Source organism: Sarcophilus harrisii, chromosome 2 (genome assembly GCF_902635505.1).
Source record: "Sarcophilus harrisii chromosome 2, mSarHar1.11, whole genome shotgun sequence".
Classification (NCBI taxonomy): domain Eukaryota; kingdom Metazoa; phylum Chordata; class Mammalia; order Dasyuromorphia; family Dasyuridae; genus Sarcophilus; species Sarcophilus harrisii.
In genome coordinates, this window is record NC_045427.1 from 249,225,221 (window position 1) to 249,250,205 (window position 24,985).

The 24,985-nt window shown below is 37.8% G+C and overlaps 1 protein-coding gene across 6 annotated transcripts in view; it reads right to left on the bottom strand.

Annotated features, from left to right (window-relative positions):
- Positions 1 to 952: 952 nt before the first annotated feature.
- RABL6 (RAB, member RAS oncogene family like 6) overlaps positions 953 to 24,985 on the bottom strand; it is an 84,595-nt gene continuing 60,562 nt past the window's right edge. For 3 of the 6 annotated variants that reach the window (XM_031951985.1, XM_031951984.1, XM_031951989.1), the window contains 8 exons: positions 22,914 to 23,017; positions 16,000 to 16,376; positions 15,344 to 15,491; positions 13,479 to 13,694; positions 11,871 to 12,207; positions 7,668 to 7,839; positions 5,621 to 5,679; positions 953 to 2,782 (listed from right to left, as the gene is read on the bottom strand). In XM_031951985.1, coding sequence (XP_031807845.1) covers positions 2,588 to 2,782; positions 5,621 to 5,679; positions 7,668 to 7,839; positions 11,871 to 12,207; positions 13,479 to 13,694; positions 15,344 to 15,491; positions 16,000 to 16,376; positions 22,914 to 23,017 — 1,608 coding nt within the window. In that variant the 3' untranslated portion in view covers positions 953 to 2,587. Of the gene's footprint in view, positions 2,783 to 5,620; positions 5,680 to 7,667; positions 7,840 to 8,313; positions 8,404 to 11,108; positions 11,249 to 11,870; positions 12,208 to 13,478; positions 13,695 to 15,343; positions 15,492 to 15,999; positions 16,377 to 22,913; positions 23,018 to 24,985 lie in introns of those variants that run through there. The other 3 variants (XM_031951986.1, XM_031951988.1, XM_031951987.1) reach the window with 3 other exon arrangements.

The window sequence follows — 24,985 nt, forward strand, 5'->3', positions numbered from 1 at the left end:
ACTCTGCCATCAATTAAGAAAAAGGCTCTCTACTAAGGAATTATGGTACAGGGAATGGTGAGCACATAAGATATGGCATTGGTAATTTCCCTCTCAGCTTCCAGCAAAGACCCATTTTGAGCCCTTGCGTAGGCTGCAATGGCAGGGGTTGGGGAGTGATGGAGCAATAAGGCCAAGGGCCTTGATAAAACTGGAGAAATTCTGGAACGAATCCTAGGGATTATCCCAAGGTGACCTTGGCCAAATCGCATATTTCTCCGGGCCAGTTTCCTCTTCTAAATTGATGCTCTTCGGGTCCCAAGCACTAAATCTATAATCCTTTTTATCTTACGGCTTTGGCCAAAAGTTTGAATTGTGTCACCAAAAGTTGTGGAAAAGGAGTCTTGTATCTCCACAACTCAATGACAAAATATTTGTTTTCAATTGAACACTTCACAGTATTTTACAGTTTAAGAATTATGTGCAGTGTTTCCATCCACTAAATTCTGGGGAGTCCATGCTTCTCAGTGCCTAACACAGTGAGATTTATGATTAAGTACCAACATGGATTATATTGAAATCTGGAGAATCAACTGGAACACAGTCCCATCTCTGAGCTTTAGAGTGGGAGTACTCCATTTTCTGAAACAATTTCCAGGAATCGAGGTCATCTGTATCCATATTAAACAGGACCATTTCCTACAAAGGGACTGCTATCCTTTTGCTCCCTTTATGTCCAATTCTGGGCCCTAGCTAGTTGCCTGGAGCATTCATATTGATTCTAGTTCAGACTAGTGTCATTCTTCCTTGGGGGTTCATTTATTTAGAGGTGTTCTGCCTTGGCATAAATGTTGTTTTGGACATTCTTTTGCTTCTTTAGTTCTCCCCAATGCCACCTTTTTATTTAATCATGGCTTACCTCCTCCATGATCACCCCAAATGATAGGTGGGATGTGAAAGAAAAACACAGACAGCAGTAAAAGAGCGCTTTATGGTCAGAGTGGAGCATCCAATAGAACATGATGGGAACAAACTTTAAAAAAAAACACAAGTTTTCATACCCCTGCTTCCTTGTGGTATTTCCTCTCTGAGCCCAAATGATAATTCCCTCCTCATGGCCACAACTGAGACCGGGAGTGGCCAGATTTGGAAAAAGAAACCGCCTTCCAAGAAGTATTGCCATTACAAACCCCACTCCCTAGTCCACCACACACAAATCCGCCACTCTGAAGATAATGGAGTCTGGAAGAAAGTGAGCAGGACTGGAAAGTAGCTGTGATTCATAATTTCCTCTGGCCAAGGAGAACATATCCTCCTGGTCGTTGGAATAGAAAGGGTGAAAATTCTTTTGCAAAGTTTTGTGAGAATGGGGCACTGGGAGAAATAATGAACCTTGGACTGAGGTTCTAGAGCATCGTGGAAGGGTGGGGACTATTGACCCTTATCACCAATGCTTTGGAATGGGCTGGTTCCTGAACATTATTAAGGTATCTAGGGATGTCATGGTTTTTCCCTTTTGCTCTAGGATGAAGGAACATGGAGTGAGCTAAGAGACCACCAAGGGTAGAAGATAGAGACAGGGGCCTGAAATAATGTAATGTTAAAACACAATAACAACCAGGAGACAAGAACTAGATCTGAAATGCTTCTGGAAGTTTGAGAAAATAAAAGTGGTTCCCTGTTTCCACAGCTCCTCTACTCTAAAACCCCTCACCCTCCTCCTATGTAAACAGGCTGGGATTCCTGCAAGTGCCTCAAAAGGCTTTTTGTCATGTCCCTGAGAAGTACTGTAGGGTTACTGGGGCAATAGGGCAAAGGAGTCTGGGCCACGAACCCGGCCAAGGTAATGAAGGTTTACTAATACAAAAGACACTTGCATTCCACGACCATTCCCCTTTCCTACCTGGATCCTTATCTCTTCTGTGCCCCTAACTCAAACTGTAAAGCCGATATCAGCTCCTAAAGCCATGGATTTCTGGAGCTATGGGGGATGGGGAAAAAGGTAAAAGCTGGAACACTTAGTAAACTTGTGCTGGACCTCTCCTGCCCTAGAAAGGCAGGCAGCGCAACAAAATTTCCCTTAGCTGTCTTATTAGCTTTTCTCATACCGACTACTATGGGGCATAGTAAAGGCCAAAGTATCTTTAAGAAAAAAAAAAGTTATGAAAAATAGAGCTGAAATCTCAATTCCTCCCCAAGGTTAAGAGAACAAATTGGTTAGGCTGATACTGCTATTTCATTAGCAGTTAAAAATTGGAGTGTCTTGGAAATAGCAACGAATGGGAGAGGTGGGAAGGCATGATGGGGAGCTGTGCCCCTCTTTTTTCCCTTATGCACTAGGCTTATTTGAGAAAAGGGTGGGTTAGAACCAGGCTTTGTTCTTCCAGCCCCTCACCCAAGCCTTGTATCTGACAGTTCCCACCCAACTGGTTACTGGTCCTTAACACTGGAATGTCTATTAGGACATACACTGAACTCCCCATCCCCCTATCTTCATGGTCTCTGAGGGGCATCTGGCAGACCCAGCCCAGGTCCTACCTGGCAGCCCCTCATCCTGCCAAGGCTCAGAAGCAGAGATGAATGATAGGTCTATGGGTTCCCATGCACCCTAGAGCTCCTCATAGTCTCCACCCCCATGCTGTTTGGGGGCTATGGCCCCACCCCCAAGGAAGGCTTCGAGTTCATCAATCTCCTCAGTCTTCTCCTTGCTCCTCTTTTTCTTTCTCTTCTTCTCATCCTTTCCTTCTTCCTTGTCCTTTGCTTTTTTGTGCTTGCTTTTTTTTTTTGCAGTCTTTTCCTCCTCCTGGAAGGTAAGACAGATGACATATTAAGAATTCTGATAGTGAGCTGACCCCAGGGATGGGATGGAAAAGCAGTCTGACAGCAGCCTTCCTATAAGCCCAGAGAAAATCAAATTGGAACCTCCCCACCTTCCTGTGCACATCTGCCACATAAGACAAACTATTATTCTGGCGACGCAAGAGCCAAGAAGCCTGTAAGAGGCACTATTTTCAAGATACTGACCTAAGCACTGGAGAATACAAATCAAAAATATGAATCCTGTCTTTCCAAGTACCTCTCACATTCTAATGGGGAAGACAAAATAACTGTGTACATATAAGATACATTATAAATTGAAGTTAGAATACTCCTTGCTTCTTCTGTCCCTGTAGCAACCTCTCCAGCAAAGGGAAACCCAATTTAACTAGGTGATAGTTCCTTTCTCAATTAGGAATTCATTGGTTTCAGGCTTACTGAAACCAACAGTTTTGGTTCTAGCTCACCCAACTCTGCCCTCATAATCATATACACTCTGATAGTTCAAGTACCCTAATGTTTCAGTCCTTTGGACTACTCGATTCTTAGAACCTTTATTCCAGGATCTCAGCTACAAATTTATAGGTGATGCAAGATTATGACTATAAGTGTGTTCAATGTTCATGAATTACAAACTTTTCTTTTACATAATCAGAGCCTTTTATTATTCCATCTTTCCACTGAAATTATAATCCTAACTTGTTTTTCCTCTTTCACTGTTATACCCCAATTGCCTTGACTCTTACTTCTTTGCATTTGCACAAGGTTCACTCTTCTGCCTTCTCTATTTTAATTCCTTGGGGCATCAACTCCAGTCTAGTCTGGCCCACTTATCTTGCCTTGCCAAACCCCAATTTTGGATAACTCCTAACATGCTGATTCAAAAACTGTTAAAGAATGGAACTAGAGATAATTATGAAACCATGAGGACTAGATTCATCTCAAATTTGTTAAATATCAACTGGGCCCCCCTAACCACTTAACAATGGCTATTCTAAAACTATCCCTCCTCAATCCTCCTCTCCACAACTCTTTCAGCTAAGAACCTTTTCTCATACTATGTTGAAAAATAAGTCCATTTGCTGAAAGCTGCCTTTTCTTTCTTATTCAGATTTAGTGACATTTCTAAAGAGGTGATCCTCTTCCTTGCTTAAGCAAATACTTCCACATACATTCCATCCCATCTTCTCTGGTAGATAACTGGGAAGCAGCAGAGATTGAGTGGTTACAAATTCACTCATGTCTCCCCTATCCTTAAAAAGGTCCTCACTTGGGACAGCTGGGTAGTGCAGTGGATAGAGCACCAGCCCTGAAGTCAGGAGGTGCTGAATTCAAATCTGGGCTCAGACACTTAACACTTCCTAGCTATATGACCTTGAGCAAGTCACAATCCCAAGTCCTCACTTGATCCACCTATCTAGTTGACTTGTATTTCATCTTCCTTTTATGGCTAAAGTTGATTTCCAATCTTATCATTTAAAATTTCTCCAGCCCAATTGCCAGTTGCTCTCTCAAATGTCAAATCTGACAGTCTTTTCTCATCTTTTTATGATTTTCTTGCAGCTTCTGGTACTGTTGACTTTATTGACTTCCCTCTTCTGGATAGGTTTTTGTGACATTATTCTCTCCTAGTTCTGCCCTTTTGCTTAGTTTTCTCTATTAGACCCATCCATTAAAGTGTTTTCCTGAGGTACTGTCCCAAATCCTTTTCTCTCGGTGATCTCATCAGCTCCAAGTTCAATGATTACCTCTATGAAGGCGATTTCCAGATCTATATATGTACCCCTGAATTCTGTCCTAATCTTCATTTCAAATGGGATGTACCACCAGCATCTCAAACTCAATGAAAAAAAGTCTGGCAAAATGTGGTGAAAGAAGCCAGAGAAACCAAGAAAGCAGAGGTGAGGAGGGAAGCATTACAAGTATAGGGGAGAGCTAGTGACAAGGCCTGCAGTGAGCAGGTTAGAGTTACAAGGTCATAGAGGATAGGGTAGAGAGCAGGAATGATCCTGATGTTTAGGGCTTTTGGTGTAAACAGAGGATTTTATATTGGATCTTTGACATAAGAGGAACCATTTCAGTTTTGAATGTGTACGTATGGATTATGGGTATGACAGTCACAGCTGAGTTTTTAGGAACACCATTTTGGCATTTCAAAGGATGGATAGAAGTGGAGAGAGATCTGAAGTAGAGCAATCAATGAGAGGCTATTGAAAGAATCCAGGTGTGAGAGATGGAGGCCAAAACTAGATTGGCTGTGTGAGAGCGGAGAGGAGAAATAGTCTAAGGAAAACAGGATATAAATCGACAAAAGACAATACATCGGGAACAGAGGATCAAAGCTGTTTTGCTTTTAAAACAGCAGCTGAGGACATAAGACTTGGGGTGATCTAGCTCTTGGGGAAGGGAATAGATGGAGGAAGAGAAAAGGCAATTTTGTGGGTGCTCCATGGGGGGAGGTGCTTGCCCATCGCTGCTAGGGTTAGGCTCTTCCCCACAGGACAGCATTATTCTGAAATCAATTTTTAGAAACAGCAAAGCTTAAGTCTTGCTGGGAACCTGTAAGTTTGAAAGGGCAAGATCTCACCTTTGCATTTTCAGGTGCAACACTTCCTTCAAATCAGGACAAGAAGGCCAAGCAAGACCTTAATCATTTAATTGATGTTAAGGAAAGAAACATGCTTTGTTCCTAGTATAATACCAAGATCACTGGAGGCCTCATTTCTCAAAGGCCCAAAAGGTTTGAGCAAATGCATCTCCCCAGTTCCAGTCACTGGAATATTATTTCCTCCCAACCCTCGTTGGTACACAATAGCGGGGGTACCTCTTTGCTTTTCTTCTTTTTTTTCTTCTTCTCCTTAGATGTGAGTTTGCCTTCCTTATCTGCAAGAAAAATAAATATTTGTCATGCTAAAACTTTTATTACAGGCAGATTCCATCTTCTTCTAACAATGGCTCTGGAGACAAGTTGACACCAGGAAGTTTTCTCAGATTAGTAGCTCTGGAATCAGAAGATCTTAAGTTTCTCAATGGGTAAAATGAAGGAAATTCAATTTTTAAGATGCTTGTCCTGTGTTAATAAGTACTTAAAAAAAAAAGAGAGAACATGATCCTTGTTTCGGAGAAATGTCTTTTTTTGGTCCAGTTTCACCCTTCAGGGATCATCAGCTTAGAACTTTTATCTCCAACAAAGTATTATCTAATGGAGATCTCAAATACAGTTTACACTCCCTGAGATGTTAGCATTCAATTTATGAATGCTATATACTCAATCGCCTGCAGCTAGTTCTTCCCTTCCTCCTCCAAGGAAATGTACAATAATTGTAGATTACTACAGTCTCCACTCTTTGTGGCAGAGACAGGGAAAATCCATGTTCTCATATTGTGCAGGTGAAGAAACTGTGTGGAGAGGAGAAATGAGTCAACCCTTTATGTAGCTAAAATATTATAATCCAGTTACATCATGGGTTAAATAGCATTAGGAAACCTTAATAGTTTCTAAATGTCTTGCTTTCCCAATCAGGGTGGTATAGCAGAAAGTGTGTTGGATCTGGAGTCAGAAGACATGGATTTGAATTCTACCTCTGCCAAAAACTATGTGATCATGATCCACTTATCTCACCCCTTGAACCTGAACTGGAGTACATAATGAACTGGAATAGATAACCCCTAAGATTTCTTTTTGCAGCTCTAACAGTTTCTACTTGGAAACTTTTGAGACTGTCTCCTCAAGTATCCAGCCTCATAATCCCTTATTTTAGGTTAAGTCTGTAGCAAGAAAAGGCTCCATAACTTTCTCAGAAAGTAAGCACTGGAACTGAGGTCTGTCTCAAGCCACCTCATTCTATTCTGGACATGGTGCCAAAGGATGACAATATGAAGGACCTATTAGGGATGAAGTACGTTTAATAGGTAAGAAATTTCCACTATGTCAACACTGATCTTGTCACTGTATTCTCTATGTAACACTCTTTGTTTTGAACTTTTGACAAGTTGATTCTATAATAGCTGATCCTGATCTGGTGGACTGAACCCGATGCTTTAAAATCAACACACTAAATAATAAATAGAAGGCTTAATAAAAGAAATAACCCACAGTTGATAAGTATCACACTTAAGGCTTAATAAATATCCAATAATATGACTTTTAAATACTTGATGTTTGTTAATTTTGAAACATTAAAAAAACATGCTATCCTAGAATGACTTGAATATTCAACTTCATTGGTCTGTTAAGCCCAATGCTTCTTAAGTTATATGTTGTAATGTAAAGTTATTTCCTTTTCTTTAAGAATGGGGCCAGTGCAAATGCAAAAGCAGCAATATAGAGATTAATGGCTAACTAACATAAACCCTAAACGACAGAAATAAGACAAACCAGGAAGAAGAATTTCTAGTTCTGCTATTTAGAAAGTCATCTGGACAGTTGGCTTTTTAAGAAATCAAGCTTGTCAAGATATTTATTTCTGTCATCGGCTGAGGTGCTCCCAAATGTAGAATTAAGCTCTCAATATGTTACAGAGGATCATGTTCTCAGATTTGGCAACTGGCAAGTAATAGTGTTTTATACTAGTCTCTTAGATCCCGAACTTTCTAATTTTTCAGTTTTTTCCAAAGAAACCTATAACAACAAATGAATGTAATAAAATCTCCATTGCCTTAGAAAAGCAACAAAGTCACACAACATTCAAAATACTAAATGCTTCAATGGTGAATAGTTTCTGAATCAAGTCAAGAAAATGGCACCCTAGCATCATCATAGCCATAACTCAGATCTTGACAAAATATGAGGTTCTCTGATCCACAATTCAATGTTGCCTAGTGGCATAGCCTGGCTTTGGTGGGAATTGACTTAATAATATGCCAAGTACCTTCATCACTGCTTTCTTTAGGCCCAGGCTCTTCTAGACCCAAACCAAAGAGATCTGAATCATTTTTCATTTTAAAGGAGTGAACTGTAGGCTTAATGGGCTGAGGGAGCTTTGCAGGTGGCGTATCTTCATCTGTAACATCTGAGAGGTCTTCTCTCACTGGAAACTCCTCCTGATGAGAGAGAGAGAGAGAGAGAGAGAGTGTGTGAGTGTGTATGTGAACCTTATAAGAATCAGACAGACATAATGCAATCATAGTTTAAGTGCACAGTGGATAGAGCACCAATCCTGGAGTTAGGAGGACCTGAGTTCAAGTCTGACCTCAGATATGTGACACCACTTATTACTTGTGTGATCCTGGGTTAAGTCATTTCTTATTTCTGATTACCTCCCTCCCTCCTTTCCCTTCATGGTTTTCTCTAATAAAAATTGTTAGAGCAAAGTCACAGCTTTCTCCAACAAGCACTTTCTCCAAGCTATATTGACAAGTGCTAACATTTATAAAGTGATTTAAGAATTGCAAAGAACTTTACATTATCTCATTTGATCCTTATAATAATCCTATCAGCAAAGTATTAGATATTCCTATCCCTATTTTACAGACAAAGACACTGAACTTGGAGAGGTTGAGACATACCCATGGTCACAAAGATAGTGACAGAATTCAGATCCAGAATTCTTGACTTCAGGTTCAATATTCTTTTTATTACATTACTCTGCTTCTATAAGGCTGTCTCTGTAATCACAGGAAATGGAAGATAGAACTTATGTTGGAAATTCAATTTGGTGCCAGAAGATTTTGATTCAAACTTTGGTTCTGTTACCTACGTCATGATCATGGGCAAGTTACTTAACCCCCTTTGACATTTTCTCATCTATAAAATCAAGGGTTGGAATAGAGGATCTATATATCTGTGATTCCAGTTCCAACAATTTTTATTGCCCTGAGCATACAGGGTAGGATAGTATTTCCATGGCTATGCTAAGAGTAACAAGGTTCTCAGCTGTTTCCTGAAATGAGAGTCAAATAGAGAAGAAATTATTCTTCCTGGTTTGTCTTATTTCTGTCACTTAGGGTTTATGTTAGCCATTAATCTCTATATTGCTGCTTTTGCATTTGCACTGGCCCCATTCTTAAAGAAAAGGAAATAACGTTACATTACAACATATAATTTAAGAAGCATTGGGCTTAACAGACCAATGAAGTTGAATATTCAAGTCATTCTAGGATAGCATGTTTTTTTAATGTTTCAAAATTAACAAACATCAAGTATTTAAAAAGTCATATTATTGGATATTTATTAAGCCTTAATCCAGACAGCACACCTGAACTTGAATCCACTGTAGGGGAGATTGTCAGTATGCAGATAAACCACTTCCTTTTAAGGCTGTTTCCTCATCTGTATGTACTACCTACACTATACAACAGAGTCTGTTGTATAAAAATTCTCTGTAAATTCTAAATCATTTTATGGGAATAATCTTTTTAGGTCTGAACTTCAATGCTTCTAAATTTGATTTTAAGTCCTGAATTTTCTCCCTCCCAGTTCCACAATCCATTGAGGACTCAAGAAAAACAAAACTCAGTGCAAAAACGTATAGACACAAAACAATTGCTCACATTAGTCAAGGCAAAAAAGAAAGAAAATGTGCTTTAATCTGTTAATTCCACCAGCTTTCTAACTGATAAAGAGAATTATTTCATCATGAGTATTTGGAATTGCAGTTGATCATATTTTCTATAGTGCCTCTCTAACATTTGTCATTTTTCCATTTTAGTCAACTTAAGCCAATGTGATTGGTGTGAAATGGTACCTCAAAGCTGTTTTAATGAACATTTCACTAATTAGTGATTTAGATAAAGCATTTTATTTTATTTTATTAAATTTATTTATTATAGTTTTTTATTGACAAGATATATACATGGGTAATTTTTCAGCACTGACCCTTGCAAAACTTTTCCCACCCCCTCCCCTAGATGGCAGGTAGACCAATCTGCGTTAAATATGTTAAAGGATATGTTAATACTATGCTATTATACTATATATATATATATATACTATACTATATACACACACACACACACACACACACACACACACACACACACATCCATAGTTGTTTTGTAAAGCATTTTTTCAATATGGCTATTGATAGCATGGATTTCTTCTTTTGAAAACAGCTTATTCATATCCTTTGACCATTTATCAGTTGGGGAATAGTTCTCATTTATTTGACTCTTTGTTGGACTCAGTTCCCTACATAGTCTAGAGATCTTTATCAGAAACACTTGCTTCTCTAATTTTAGTTGTGTTGGTTGTATTTGGGCTGTATTTTCTCCTATCCATAGACATGCCATGTCATTTCCATGCTTATGGTTTCTTTTATTACCTAGTTGGAGCTTACCCTGGTTTCTGGTGTGAGATCTTAGTGTTTCTAAACACTCTTATTTAAATTTGTGAAATAAGGATAAGCTCCATGTGGAACTTCTGAGTGATTTTATCTATGTCCAAATATTTGTTCACACAGCCCTCTGCAATCACTTAGTAAGCTACATGACACTTTAATGAAACAATAGCGGATCAAAGGTTTTATGAGGGACCTGTCCAAGGGCATCTGGTTAAATTAATTTGGGAGTTCCAGTTTAGTTCTTCCATGAGTTTTCTGGGTATGCTAATAAGACACTACTAGTTTCAATGCTTTCTCATCAATTATCCCTGTAAAATCCCTAGAACTGCAGAGCAACTATAAAAGGGCTTACAACAAATTTTCCTTCTTTTGGATAATGGGATAGTTGTCTTTAAGAAACATGATCTTTGGGTATAGAGTTTTAGAGTCAGATCTTACACAATTAGGACCTTGGTGTGACTCAAATCAATGTTTGGATTCTTATGGCTTATAGGAAGATGAATAAGGGTAAAAGAGAGAGAATGAACTGCTCAATGTCTCTGTAGTTTCCTGATCATATATTTAGCTTTCCCACAGTTATAAAGTATGTAAGGAAAGGAAGCTGAAGATCTTTGGTGCTTGTCACATTATCAACCTAGATTTCCTTCTCTGTAACAGAATAGCCTAGAGCCAGGCACATCCCAGCAGAATTCTTTTCCCTTTTTGAGCTGTAGAAAGGAGATATGACTGAAAGCTTCTCCTTGATTTCTGTCTGTAGGGCCCATTGCTGCAGAGGAGTGCTCCTATTGCTTTATAACCCAGTCCTTCCTCCTGTTCATACAGATGCCTGGGAATCCCACTGGAGAGTTGGGAGCGGCAGTCCCTTGAGTGTGATCCAAGATAGTACATGGCCAAGGTCAGAACCTGTCTCAGGCTGTGATACTCCCTCTGGGGCTTAGGGACATAGTGACTCACTCCCACACCTCATTCTTCTAGATTACTTCTGGAGCAAGGTCAGGGAGAGGGGAAATAGAAGATAAAACAAATGGAGTAGGATGAGAACATTTAATTTACATTTCCTATTGGGCTTCTTTTTATCCATAAGCTGCCTTAAGGCAGAGACAACTCAGAAGACTTTTCTCAATAGGACAAATGCCCCAAACTTTCTTTAACAAGGATGATGTCCTGAAAACCTGGAATTGAAATAAAAAGTTTGTTCTAGTTGACACAGTCTGCTCAATACTGAATACTTTGAACTACTCCAAGGAAAGAGGATAAGATATTGAAAGTACATATCTCTGAAGATTAAATGGGAATTAGGTTTTTAAAATATACAGACTATAATTTGAGATAGTGATATAAACTGCACTGATGCAGCCTTCTAGCTTCACATGATAACTATCAAACTGTATTTCATACACATCTGTCCCTTAAAAAGAGCATTTTTGACCTTGTAAAGCTATTAATTACATGATCCTAAATTTTACAGTGCTTCAAAACTTTCTCATCCAAAAAGTTTTCTCATCTGTTATTTACATTTTTCCTTAAACTCAAAGCCTTCCCAGATGAGCTTTAGTAAGCAGGAATACTTCATTCCTATTCACTAATGGAAAAACATAAGGGGTTTCTTGAAATTATACAGTTTAATTAGGGGGCACCACAGGATCTGAGACCCTGCAATTCTACCTCCCAGGCTAGCTTCATAGATCATCCTGAGACAGGCTAGCTTCATAGATCATCCTGAGATAGAGAAGTCCTACCTCCTGACTTGTGCAACACAAGCAAAGACAGTAAGAAAAAGGCTGTTTTCATTACCGCTTTCTTCTGAGTGTCAGACTCTTCACTCTCAAAATCAGGATCATCCATGACAAAGGACAGCATCTGAGCAGCAATGGGTCCCTCTGGATCACTCTCTGAGGACTCTCGTTTCTCATCTTTCACCTCTCTGAATTTAGAAGTGGAATCTTTATTCTGAGAAACCGTTTTGGGTACCTGGGATGGAGCTTCATTGCCAAGCAGGGTTTCAGAAGTAGGGTTAGTACCACTACACTTCTCAGATCCTGAACGAGTGGGTAAACTAACTTGAAGTTTGGAGTCGATGGCTTTGGTAGAAACTGTTTCACTCTGTGGCTTCAAGGTATTTCTGGAAGACCTTGAAAAGGGAATGAAGAAAGAATGAGAAATCTTTAAAATATTATCATGGATTCTTTTTTAAAATAACTTTTTTTTTTTTTTAAATAGTAACTTTTTATTGACAGAACCCATGTCAGGGTAATTTTTTTTTTACAACATTATCCCTTGCACTCACTTCTGTTCCGATTTTTCCCTCCCACCCTCCACCCCCTCCCCTAGATGGCAAGCAGTCCTATATATGTTGAATATGTCGTAGTATATCCTAAATACAACGTATGTGTGCAGATCCAAACAGTTTTCTTGTTGCACAGGAAGAATTGGATTCAGAAGGTAAAAATAACCCGGGAGGAAAAACAAAAATGCAAACAGTTTACATTCATTTCCCAGTGTTTTTTCTTTGGGTGTAGCTGCTTCCGTCTATCATTGATCAATTGAAATAAAATAACTTTTTATTGACAGTACATATGCATGGGTATCATGGATTCTTAAATGTAAGTCCTGTAATTGGCAAAGAGTTCTCTGATGCTATGACTGATATATGGTGGGACTTTAGCCGGCTATAAATGTATTGTGCCCTGCCAGAAAAAACAATGTGTATGTATTGTGCCCTGCTATATAAACTATAGCATGTGTTAGAGCAGGGTTGATTTTAGGAGTATAGACAGATCCTTGGATACAGCATAGTACCAAGAGTACACCTCCTGGCATTCAAACAAAAGCCCATTCTTTCTCCAGCCTCACACAGCATACTTTGTTCTGTACCTAATGTACCTATCATCCCAGTATTATACTTCTCTGCATATCCAATGACAGCCCAATATACTGAATAGAGTGCTGCTGTCCTTGGACTAAAGAAGACCTGGGTTCAAGTCCTATCCCTGACACTTATTAGCTGTGTGATCCTGGGCAAATCATCTAACTTCTTAGAGGTTTTAAACAGCTTCACCTTAAATACCTTAGGACTTACTGAATGACTTGTAAGAATCCCATGGAAATTCTCTATGCTGATAAAATCCCTGGTGACTGATGAGAACCCTTTCAACCTTAGATATATAATTCTCTTAACTGTTACTGTAAATATATCCCCTCTCCCTACTAGTCTTGAAGCTTCACATAAGATGGGCCACCAGCTGCATCTAAACTTTATTCTCATACCCGCTATCTATAATGGTCCACACAGAAGTGTTTATCATAATGCTTTTTAAAATTAAATTGCTCCTCTTCATCTCTTCTGGTACCTTTCTCTGATACTTAGGGAAAAGACAATCTCTTTTCTCCTGCTATACTCACCATTTTGTCTCAGGTTCCAAATTCTTTTGGGTGCTAAGATTGGTGACTTGAGGGCAAGCTGACACCTCATCAGCTTCATCCTCACTAGAAAGCGCGATGTTTCTACTTGGGATGGGGTCTGCTGGCAAGGAAGATTTGCAGGATGGCTTGTCTTCAAGGTCCAGGTCATCCTGGAAACCAGCTACCATGGGGTTTCCCCCAGTGGCGTCCCCATCGCTATGTAGAGGACACATATATTACAAAAGAAGCTCTAATAAACAGAGTAGAGATCAACTATCAATTAGTAATTTCTTCTTCCTATCTATTCTGATCCATAATCCACACAGTACCTTTTTACCAGGGGAGAGAGAAAATAAATGAGATTTTCGGTAGTCAGTATTTACTACCACTTCTGGTGCTCATGGGAGCAGAAAAAAGATATAAAGTCATTTTTGCTATAATGTGTTTTCAAAAAAATGAGAATCTGTTCCAATTTGATTAACATATTAGGAAACTTTTTGGGCCTAACTCAAATTTTGAGCTTCCTTCTGAGTAATTTCTTCTTAAAGAAACTTCTAGAGAGCAAAAAATGGAGTCACTTCACAATAATTTACAAGTTGACACCTTTCAGACATTACTTCCACAAACTCACTCCAGATCGCTATCAAAATAAAGCACTACATTTACTGTGCATCTTTTGGTATGTTAGGAGATATGGGCAGAGAAAGGCTGGTTTCACCTCTCACCCCTCCACTGTCTGTCATGGCCTCTAGCCCTAAAGCCTGGAGTCTCCTTCTGCCCTCTGAGGTTACTGATACAGCCACTCCTTATGTATTTCTTAATATTTATGCTACCATTTATTAGTAGGTTCCTATCTTTTCTTATGCGTCACTGATGAAATAGTCTTATAAGAACCATCTGTTTCAACCTCAGTATTTCTATGAAATGGGCAGTCAACGTTCCTTCCCCCTCTTCTCACCCAACTCCTCCTTCAGAACCATGCACTGGTTCAGAAAAATACCTGTTAATTACCTCAAATGAAATGAGATTACATGTGTTCATATAGTTTAAAAATCTAACCTTTCTTCAGATTAGCATTATGGCTTTGGAGACATTTATTGATTTAAAAAGGGAGAGCGTAATCATTTGATTTAAGGACTGCCTAATGTTTTTCCTCAAAGATTTTTTCCTCCTCTCTAAGAATGAAGTACAGTTCTTTTCCAATTCTGAATAGCTATGCAGTGTATTAATTGTTTAAGAAGAACTCTTACATTCTATGATAAATGGGAAACAGATGGTGCCTGGGAGCTAGGCCACCAATTTGAGAATAACCTATCTTGGTCTCTCTCACTTTGAAATCCTTGTGTTGCATGTTTTTAAAATCTGTCCAAGTTGAGTGAGTTTCAATTACAATATGTTAGAACTCAAGGTGCCTGTCAGGCACTAAGCATTGGTGCCAAAACTGTTAAGAGATACTTAACCAAGGAATTCCCAACTAATCGCACTAACTTTAACTCTTCAGTACTCCAACATCTAACAGCATATCTTTTCCCAGCACTACTCTGCCTAAATTTAATGCTCTTACTAGTTTTATATGAATTTGGCTCAAGTCCCTTCTTAAATTCTAAAATCAAATCACAAAAGCCACTTTGTAGACAGTAGATTTAAGACAGACAGAATATGCTACAAGAACACTTAGGAGCTAACAGAAAGCTTTTTTACTCCCAAAGGAGTAAAAAACAAAAATATTCATGAAAGAAATGAGGGCAAAGAATGGCAGCTATAATTGTAAGAATCTGGAATAAATCCTAAATAACTATAGCCATTAAACTTTTATATCTAGAGTACACTGAAATTAAAAGACTAATTAATCTAACATGTCTTACCTGTCACTTTCATGCTCAACTTTTGTTCTGATTTTCTTCTCATCCTTCAGATTTGTATCTTCCAGGAAGCTCCTATCCAGGCTGTCTTCAGGAATAAAATCTTCAACACTCTGGACTTTTGCTGGTGCCTCTACAGAGTGGACGGGCTCTGCATGAAGTACAGATACCCATAATTAATTACCCTTCCTCATTTAGGAGACCAGGAGCTAAAAGGGAATATATCTATGGATTTAATCACTCCCAAGGAGAGAGCAAGGCCAGCCAAGTGTTGACAAAGGCTGTCCAAGGGCTCATTCAGACTAGGTAGTCCAACCATTTTTTAATGCATACTACTTTTAAATCTAGCCAGCATTCTAAGTAGGGCAACCTCAACACAAACAAATTAACAGAATAGCAAAAGCTTGACATGGGCTATTCAAAAGAAGAAGGGACTCTAAGATAACCATTAGAAACTCTAGGAAATGAAAGGACCTCAGTTTCTGAAATCACGATTTCTCAGCTTCTAAGGGTCACAAAATATCTGTTCCTAAATAACTTAAGCTAAGTTAAGGAAGACCTTGCTATATAATCAACTGTCCCAAGGCTGATGTTCTATTGTGCCTCGTAAAAATACATGTCTGGAAGTATGCCCCAGTTTTAAGAAACTCAATGTTTACCAGGAGGTGAAGGGATAGCCTCAGAAGCTGGTGAGGTTCCAAACAGCCTTGAAATGATGCTTCGACGCTGGGCCTGAGGTTGGGGTGGGGCTGGGGTTGGTGGGGCTGGGGAGGTGGCAACAATAGGTGGAGAAGTTGCCTGGGTTTGTGCCTCTGATGGGGGTACAGGTGACACGGAAGATGGAAGAGAGGAGCAGGTAGTAGAATTAGCAAGAAGCTGTTGAGGAGCTGGCTGAGGTGTGCTGGGGCTGGAGCTCCCTGTCGAAGTTGTGCTGGGAGGCACGATGGGTGATTGGGAACCAGAAGATGGACTCTGTCCATTGGCTGTTAATGGAGATGCATGTCCTCGATTTCTTGCTTCCATCATCTCCAGAAAACTGAAATATAATAAATTAAGAAAATGAGAAAGTGGCAACAATAATAGTTAAATCTGAAGAGTACTTTAATGTTCACAAAGCACTTAATGTACATTCTCTCATTTGGTCCTTATAAACTAGTAAGGTAACTAACTACTATCATATTGTGGATGAAACTCAGAAAGGTTAAATTCAGACTCTTTGAGGTAAGATTTCAGAAAGGCCTATTCATCTCTAATTCCCTGATTATTGTCCCATGAGTAATATAGCACTTTATTCTTGTTGAATATTTAGATCCCAAAACGCAAGGATGATGTGTTTAGGCTCCCTGACCTCTATAAGCTTCACAAAAGGCAGCACATAGCCATAGTCACATGTGAACAAATTCATCAATATGGTCTAGGTCTAACCATCAATATGGCTAAATCCTAGACCTTATCCTTGCTGAGTCTTATCTGTAAAATGAGTGGGCTTGGAGTCGATGGTGTTTAGGATCTCTTCTAGTTTTGAACTATGATGCTGAACAAACTTAGACAAGAGTTAAAACTAGCCTTATACATGTGTATACTTTATATAAGGCAGCCATTACATGGGGAGGAAAGTAAGTCTTTTAATACTTCAGTTAAAATCCAGCATACATTATTAAATGCTTATTATGTGCACACAATCTCCTCCTCCTCCTCCTTATAGATGAGGAAACTGAAGCAAAAAGGTGAAGTGACTTCTAGATAGCTAATATCTGAGGCTGGATTTGAACTCAGGAAGATGAGACTGACTGATTCCAAGCCCAACACTCCATTGCACCACCCAGTGGCTTTCAATGGAAACAGAAATTTAGAAGAGCTGGTTAGGGATAAGGGAAAATGACAAGCAGTTTTGAATATGCTGTTTGAGAAGCTGATAGAACATTTAGGTAGACATTAATCTAGTAGGCAGCTGACAACACGACTGTGTTCAAGAGAAGGATTAGAGCTACATTTGTAGATTAGAGAATCATCAGCATAGAGATAATTGGTTGCTGTCCTTTCTTCTATCAAATTTTGATAGTTTTGAACTATCGATTTGATAGACAGATTTGAAAGTTCTTCAGAGAGACCTTGAGAATGTCCAAATACTGCTGCTTCTGACCTGCATATGAGTGCCTGTCTTGTTTGAGAATTCTGTAAAATAGTCTTTCAGGCAAAAGTACATTAGAGTTCTGCTCTCTGCAGTAGTTTTAATGCTTGGCACTTTAGTAGATGGAGGAAAAAAAATCTTACTATTTGGTAGAAGATACAAACAATGAATGAACTCATGAAAACTAATGGATATTCTCAGGAAGTAACACAGGGAAAAAAATGTAGAGTGAACAAGGTCTTGGAAGGCATTCCTATACTTGTGGATGGCAAGTGCTGATTAGGATAACCTATCTAATCTTATGGAATCAGGTAGGAGTTTTTACATGCAAACCAAGAGAGAATAGAATATTCAAAAGGAGAGAGTATTCAAAAGAGTGTAAAAAGCTGCAGAAAAAGTAGGTTAAAGACAAATAAGAAGCTATCAGACTCAGTAGTTAAGAGAGAATCTCACAGACTTAAGTAGTTTCAGTAGAATGGTAATCTTAGAAGGCATTATATAAGGTATGAAAGATAAAGAGTAATTTTTCCTCCACAAAGGTACTGATTAGTAAATGGGAAGAGGAGGCAGCATGTAGAGATGATGGATGTGTGCATTCTGATAGTTTAAGGAGTACAGGAATAAGAGTGAAGATGGATATTACAGGTAATCTAGGATTTGACAAAAATGGGAATATGGCAAAGGGGCAAGAGACTCAGCAGGTAATAGCTGAACTGGTCAAGACGGAGGTTAGAACAGGGATGACAACCTGAAAGAACAGCAACAAGTGGACTGGTTACAAGTTGATGAGAATGAAGAGTAGTTTAAGATTTAGCTGTGCAGGAGGTTAATAGCAGTGTTCAGACTTCTAAAGGTAACACTAGTGAGATCTAAGGTATGAGTTTCTTTAAGGGTGAAGATATGGGTCAAGGAAGTTGAAAGCCTTGATTAGGAGATTGAGAAATATTTTGAAAAATAATCCCCAATTATGTTTTAATCAGGTTTGACACTTCTAAAATATTTATTAAGTAGGCAAATTATGTCAGTTGTCTTTTCAATGTTAGCTTTGACATCAGATAAGGAGATTATTTTGAAAGCTGCTAAGCACTTTTGATAATTCTGTAATGGTACTCCTATTGGCATTAATTATGGAAGGCAGCTATGCATCTCCAAAAAAGAAGCTGCTGATCCCTCAGAACAATGTGCACAAATAGCCAATCAACTTTTCTGGCAAAAAAAAAAAAAAAAAAAAAGGCATATTTATTAAGCATTTCCGAAAAATGATAGCAAATTGGAAATAATGAGAAATCAATAGCGACATTCTCAATATTTAGAAGTTCTGGGGAAAAAAAAGTTTAAATTAAAATAATACAATGAACAATTTTCATTCATCCCATGGATTAATTCTTATTAAGATAACTCCTACTTTATAATATTCATCTTATAGGGAACAGGTTCAAAATAAATTCAATGAAAAAAGCTAGATTGGATGTAAGAAATGAACATTTAATTGCTCAGTTTGGAAAGGTTTGTAAATGGAAGGAGAAATACACAGAATAAGGGCAAGTGTGTTTAGCAGATTTATCATATAATCTTAATGTTTAAGTGAGAGGTTATTTTTTGATTTTTAAAAAATGCTTATTTACTATCCATTCTATTAGATCCCTTTTGTCCATAGCATGCATTACAGTAAAAATTCTGTACCAGGCATTATAAAGGTGTGCCAAAGGAAAGAGAGGAGAGTGGTTTTGTCCTTAAATCTATGTCTTTGTAATCTTAGCAGAAAGAAGGAGGTTGGGGGGAGGGGTGCATATAAGCTCAGGGTAGGAATACTCAGTTTTTTATTGGGACTACACCAGCATTTAGGTCAAGGATTAGAGAATCAGCTGCTTTACGAATTCTGGGGAATGGATGTATAAATGACTGTTCTTTAAAGTTGCTTTCCTATAAGTAATATTAGAACAAGCAAGACCTCTTGTTGGTGAGGAACGCCTAAGGATGGACTGGGCATTAAAAGACTTTTTTTTAAGAACTCTTTAGTCATTCATGCACAAGTAGCTACTCCCCAACTAGATTGTCAGGTTGAAGAAGGTATAGCAAGCAGAATCCATAAAAACAACAACAACAAAACATGACAATTACTATTACAGTTACATTTTTGAGGTAATGGGAAAAATTAGAGGGTAGGAAAAGAGAAAGAAAAGAGGCATGATCTAGAAGTTATGGTATAGTCCTGGTGAGAGCCTCTGTACTCCCTCCCTGGCTATGAGATTCTATACAGTTTCCACTATCTATTAATAGGTGTTTTTTGGGAAACTTAACATGACTAATCAGTCATGTAAAATTTTAAGTGCTTTTCAGAGAGATGCTTCTCTATAATTTGTTATTTTCACTATAGGAGTAAAAATAGCACAATTGTACAAACTTTATGTGGTTTGTCAATATGGTTCACAGACTGTAGTACTGGCCAAAGTTCATCATAAAACTATCTGATGTTCAATTAAAAGAGATTTAAAACAAGTACTGAATGTCAAGGAGCACAGTAAAGCCAGGATAAGATATAGAGAGGACAACCATTTTCACTCTATACTTTTTCTTCCTTTTGGAGAACAGCTAGTTAAGCCCTTTTTATTTTCATATCTAAATCGGACACTTTAGAGCAATCTTTTCTGTAGTTACCAAAGCTCAAGTTCCAGCTCTCACACAAGCCATTTAATCTCTTACAATTTTCAGACACCATCAGCCAAATCTGGTACCAGAAAGGTTGAATTTAAAGGTTTCCTCAAAAGGCAGCCAATTCTGTTACATAGTAACTGGAGAAAAGTATGAGCAATCTAGGCATGAACATCCCCAACCAACAATTTTCTAAATAAAGTAAACTTGCTCCATTTTAGCACACATGGACAGGGATATTTATCAGTCACCACTAAGCAATCTTAAGGTCTTTTTGTTACCAATCTTTTGAAATCTACCTAAATTTCCAGAACCATAAATATCAGTTGTCAAATATCCCTAGTAATTCAGATTCCATTTAGTTGGAAAAATTTGTGGTGGTAATTAAATACTAAGTGCTTTCTTCCATCACTCTATGGCTGTTCAAAGGACCTATTTTTTAATTTTGTAATGACATTGTATTTCATTTTTAGAGCTGCATCCCCCTCCTCTCACTCAACAAAATTCCTGTTACCAACATATACAGTCAGGAAAACAAATTCTCACACTGATCATGTTTGAAAAAAAAAATCTCCATCTGTATTGAGTCTATCACTTCTCTATCAGGGGATTGGCACCAAGCTTCATCCTGAGTCCTCTGGAATTGTGATTAGTCAACATGTTGATCAGAGTTCCAAATTCTTTCAAACTTTGTCAAAGAGGCTATTCTGTTAAATGACTCACATCTGTATTATGCTTTACATTTTTACATCTCTTATCTTCAAGAAAAAGGGACAGAAATAAATGCACAGTAGAGAACAAAAGAAAACTTAGAAGGAAACAGAGAAATAGGGTAGACTTGGAAAAAAAAAGTACAGTATTTATTACATAGATAAAAAAACAGTATGAAATGGAATTACTGAATCCTCTATGTTGTGCTACAAACATGGAAATGTTCTTTTTTGGGGTCTTTTTGTATTTAAGTTCAAAATGAATAATTAAGAGAAAAAAAAAAGGAGTAGACAAGCATAAACATCTTCACGAAAATCAATTTAGCCAAAATAAAACACATCCATAAATGTTTAACTGATAACTGCATTTAAAATTTACACAAACATCTCAAAAAATAACCATAAATTAATACATTTGGGAAGTTTCACAAAATCTTTAGCTTGGAAATGTTTCTCTAGCAAGTATTAATGATAGCAGAATGTATATTCCTTAAAGGAAAGAACTATATTTCTTTTCTTTTTTTTTCTGTATCCCTTGGAGGCTAACACAGTGCCTTCAACATAACAGGCGATTAACAAATATTTATTGTTATTAACTACTGAACAACTGAAAACTTTACTGGACTATCCAGTTAAGACACTTAGGTTTTATCTATAGCTGATTTCCTCCTTTTCCAGGATAACAGTTGATAAACATAATTGTTGCCTGAATAAAATGATTCAAAATAAGTAAAACTATGCCACAATCCACTAGTGACCAAACAGGATCAAGTGTGTGGCAATCTGAACAGTAACTCTTGCTTTAGTCATTGTCTTTTTCAAAATAATTACTCAGAGACTGTGGTTATTGTTATATTGCAAGTTGTTATTGGAGCATATATTTAGAGCTGGAAAAGCCTTTGAAGATCATTTAGTTTAAGAGTTCTCAAAGAAAATGCTCAAGTGACTCATCTATGATCACACAGCAAATGTCAGAGATGAGATTTGAATCCAGGATCCATTAATGTCATCAAATTCAACATTTTCATAGCTGTACCACACTGACTGGTGTAAAATAACATTATTGTTATTACTAAATACATACAGATCAAGTGCTCTTGATTTTTAGCAGTGTAATTTTTCTCTAGTAAACTCAAATACTAAAAGAAAATCTAACATTAAGAATCCTTGTGATTTCTTAACATTTGACCTTCAAGCAGTTTGTCTCTATCTTTTTATAAGAAACCAGGTATAACTGTGAGAGATTGGGAACCTTGGATTAGGCACATTAAAAGAACTAGACATTCTTTTTCCAAGATAGGGTATGTTATATTTAAAGTTTAATTTGTTTCCTCTTAAGGACACAGGAAACTAGACAAAGAGTTTATTTTACACTAAATATTTTATTGTACATCAATAATTAAACACACACCCATACACCCAACACCCCTACATTGAGGGCAATGAGGTGGCGTAGCAGATAAAAAGTCCTGGGCTTCAAGTAAGGAAGATTCATCTTCCCGAGTTCAAATTTATTTTCAGACACTTACTAGCTATGTGACAGGGCACTTAATCCTATTTACTTTGGCTTCTCATCTGTAAAATATACTAGAGAAGGCAATGGCAAACCATTTGAGTATCTTTGTCAAGAAAAACCCAAATGGGGTCATAAAGAGTTGAACTCATTTAAACAACTGAACAACAAATATAAAGCACTCAAAAGAAAGGTCATTTTTCAACTGATCCAAGATTATTCTAATCAGAGAAGTCTCAGTTTAGACAACAGAGTACTCTGTGTGTAGGTATTTTGTTTCTATTAGAAACCAGGAAGTATTTAACTGAAAACCAGTCATTATATCAACCGGTATCAAAAATTTCTTACTCAAAGGCAGCACCACACATTAAGGGAAAAAAAAAAAAAGATATAGATCTATATTATTTTTTCTTAGAGGGCTGATAAATAGCCTGAAAACACATACTGAAATGATACTTTTCTGTATTGTAACCTGGAAGAGCAGGAAGGGTAGGAACAGAGAGATGTAGGTGACATAAAGCTCCTAAGATCCTATTAAACTCCAGAAATGAAGTGTGACTGACATACATTTCGTAGTTTTGGTCTTCAGTCTCTTGCTGCACTGACAGCTCTTCCAATGTGGCATCGATGTCTAGCTGATTAGTCTCTAGCTGACGGAGCAATGTCTCTCTCTGAAGAAAGAGAAATAAAGATAGGTTTGAGTAGGAAAGGTTACTGAAATGGAACTCCATGTCTTCTTCATCACCCCAAGTACCATCACTTTGCCTAGGTTTAATGAATTAAATAGAAGATGAGTAGAGATGGTAATGCAAGAACACAATGAAAATCCAGAAAAGGATAAAAGAGTATTTAATTCATTGCCATCACAAGGGGATGCTTCTTCACCTTTGAAATAAGAAACGTGTCAAAGGCTGCCTTCTGCTTGACACAAAGGAACACTGTTTTTAATCTAGGTCACAGAGCACAAATATAACTTATTTGGAGGTTAATCTCATTAATCCCCTTTTAAAACACCATGACATTTGCCCCATCTTCCCCTCATGGGGAATAAGGAAATATAACATGATCATGATGCTCTCATTCAGCAAAGCAGAGCAGTATTTGGAAACACTGAGTTTAAGTAAATGGAATGTGGAATACATTTAATCTGATTATAAGTTTCTAGCCCTTCAATTTCAGTGATTGGATTTTCTAGGCAGCTTCAGAGCTAACAAGAATCTGTCCATCAACAAATCCATCTAGCACAAATACGAAGATATAAGAGGAAGTACATGTTTTAAATCAGAAATATGTAGTTTGTTCCTTGTATTTCTTAAGAGAAGACCTAGAGATGTGTTTTAGTTCCTGTTCAAATAAAAGAGCAGTATACAAAACAATCTGTAAAGGAGGAATCAATGTCATTTTCTATTTGAAATGATCCAAAGGACAAGGAAAATCAAAGTCCTATTTAATCTGCTCAGAAGAACATTTTGGTATTATTCAATTAATAACGACATATTAAGCACCTTTATGTCCCAGGCACTGTGCTAAGCATTGGGGGATTTATAAAACAAGCAAGACAGGGACTGTCAAGAAGCTTTTGATTTAATGAGACAACATGCAAACAAATATGCAAAGCAAGTTATATATTGGATAGGAAATAATTTTAATAGAGGGAAGGCATTAGAATTAAGAAGGATGTGGTAAGGAGATGGAGTGTTGTGCTCAAGGAACAGCAAGAAAGCCAGTGTCCCTAGAACACAGAGTATGTATAGAAAAATGAAGAGTAAGAAGACTGGAAAGGTAGGAAAAGGATAGTCTGTGAAAGATTTTTTTCCTGAGACGTTTGGGTTTAAGTGACTTGCCCAGGATCACACAGCTAGAAAGTATTAAGTGTCTGAGACCAGAATTGAACTTAGATCCTCTTGACTTCAGGGCTGGTGCTCTATCTACTGCACCATCTAGCTGCTCCCAAAAGATCTGTTCATGGACATATTTTCCTGCAAGATAACCACTGACTACATTGGTTGTTAAATGAAAAATTGTTTTTTTGCTTGAGAAAATTAAAAGAGTGCGAGTAGCCATTATATTTGTCCTAGAATGTTATGGAGGATGAAGATTTACTTTTGTTGTTGTTCAGTTGTATACAACTCTTTGTGATCCAGTTTGAGGATCTCTTGGCAAAGGTACTGGAGTGGGGTGGATTTGTTGTCATCTTCTCCAGCACTAGCTAACCTGAGGCAAACAGGACCAAGTAATCTGCACAGCTCACAGCAAGTCAGTATACAAGGCAAGATTTGAACTCAAGAGGATAAGGCTTCCTGAGTCAAGTCAAGCACTCTCTTGCTCTGCCCAGCTACTCAAAGAATCACCAGGTGGTATTACAAGAGACACTTCAATGAAGGAAGGAAGGAGGCAGAAGATTCTTAGGGTCAAGAGGCTGACAGTAAAATATGAAACAGAGAAGGAATCAGAACTTTATCTGCAGAGGGTGAATCTATAGTTGCTGTTGGTGGGTTTTTTGTTTATTTGTTTTTTTTTTTTTCAAAGAATTAATAGCTTTCCATAAGGGAAATCCACAGATTCTTAGTAGATTTGAAGAAATCTCTTTATAGAATCAAAAAATATTAGAATTGGCGGAGAAGTCATTTCAGATCAAC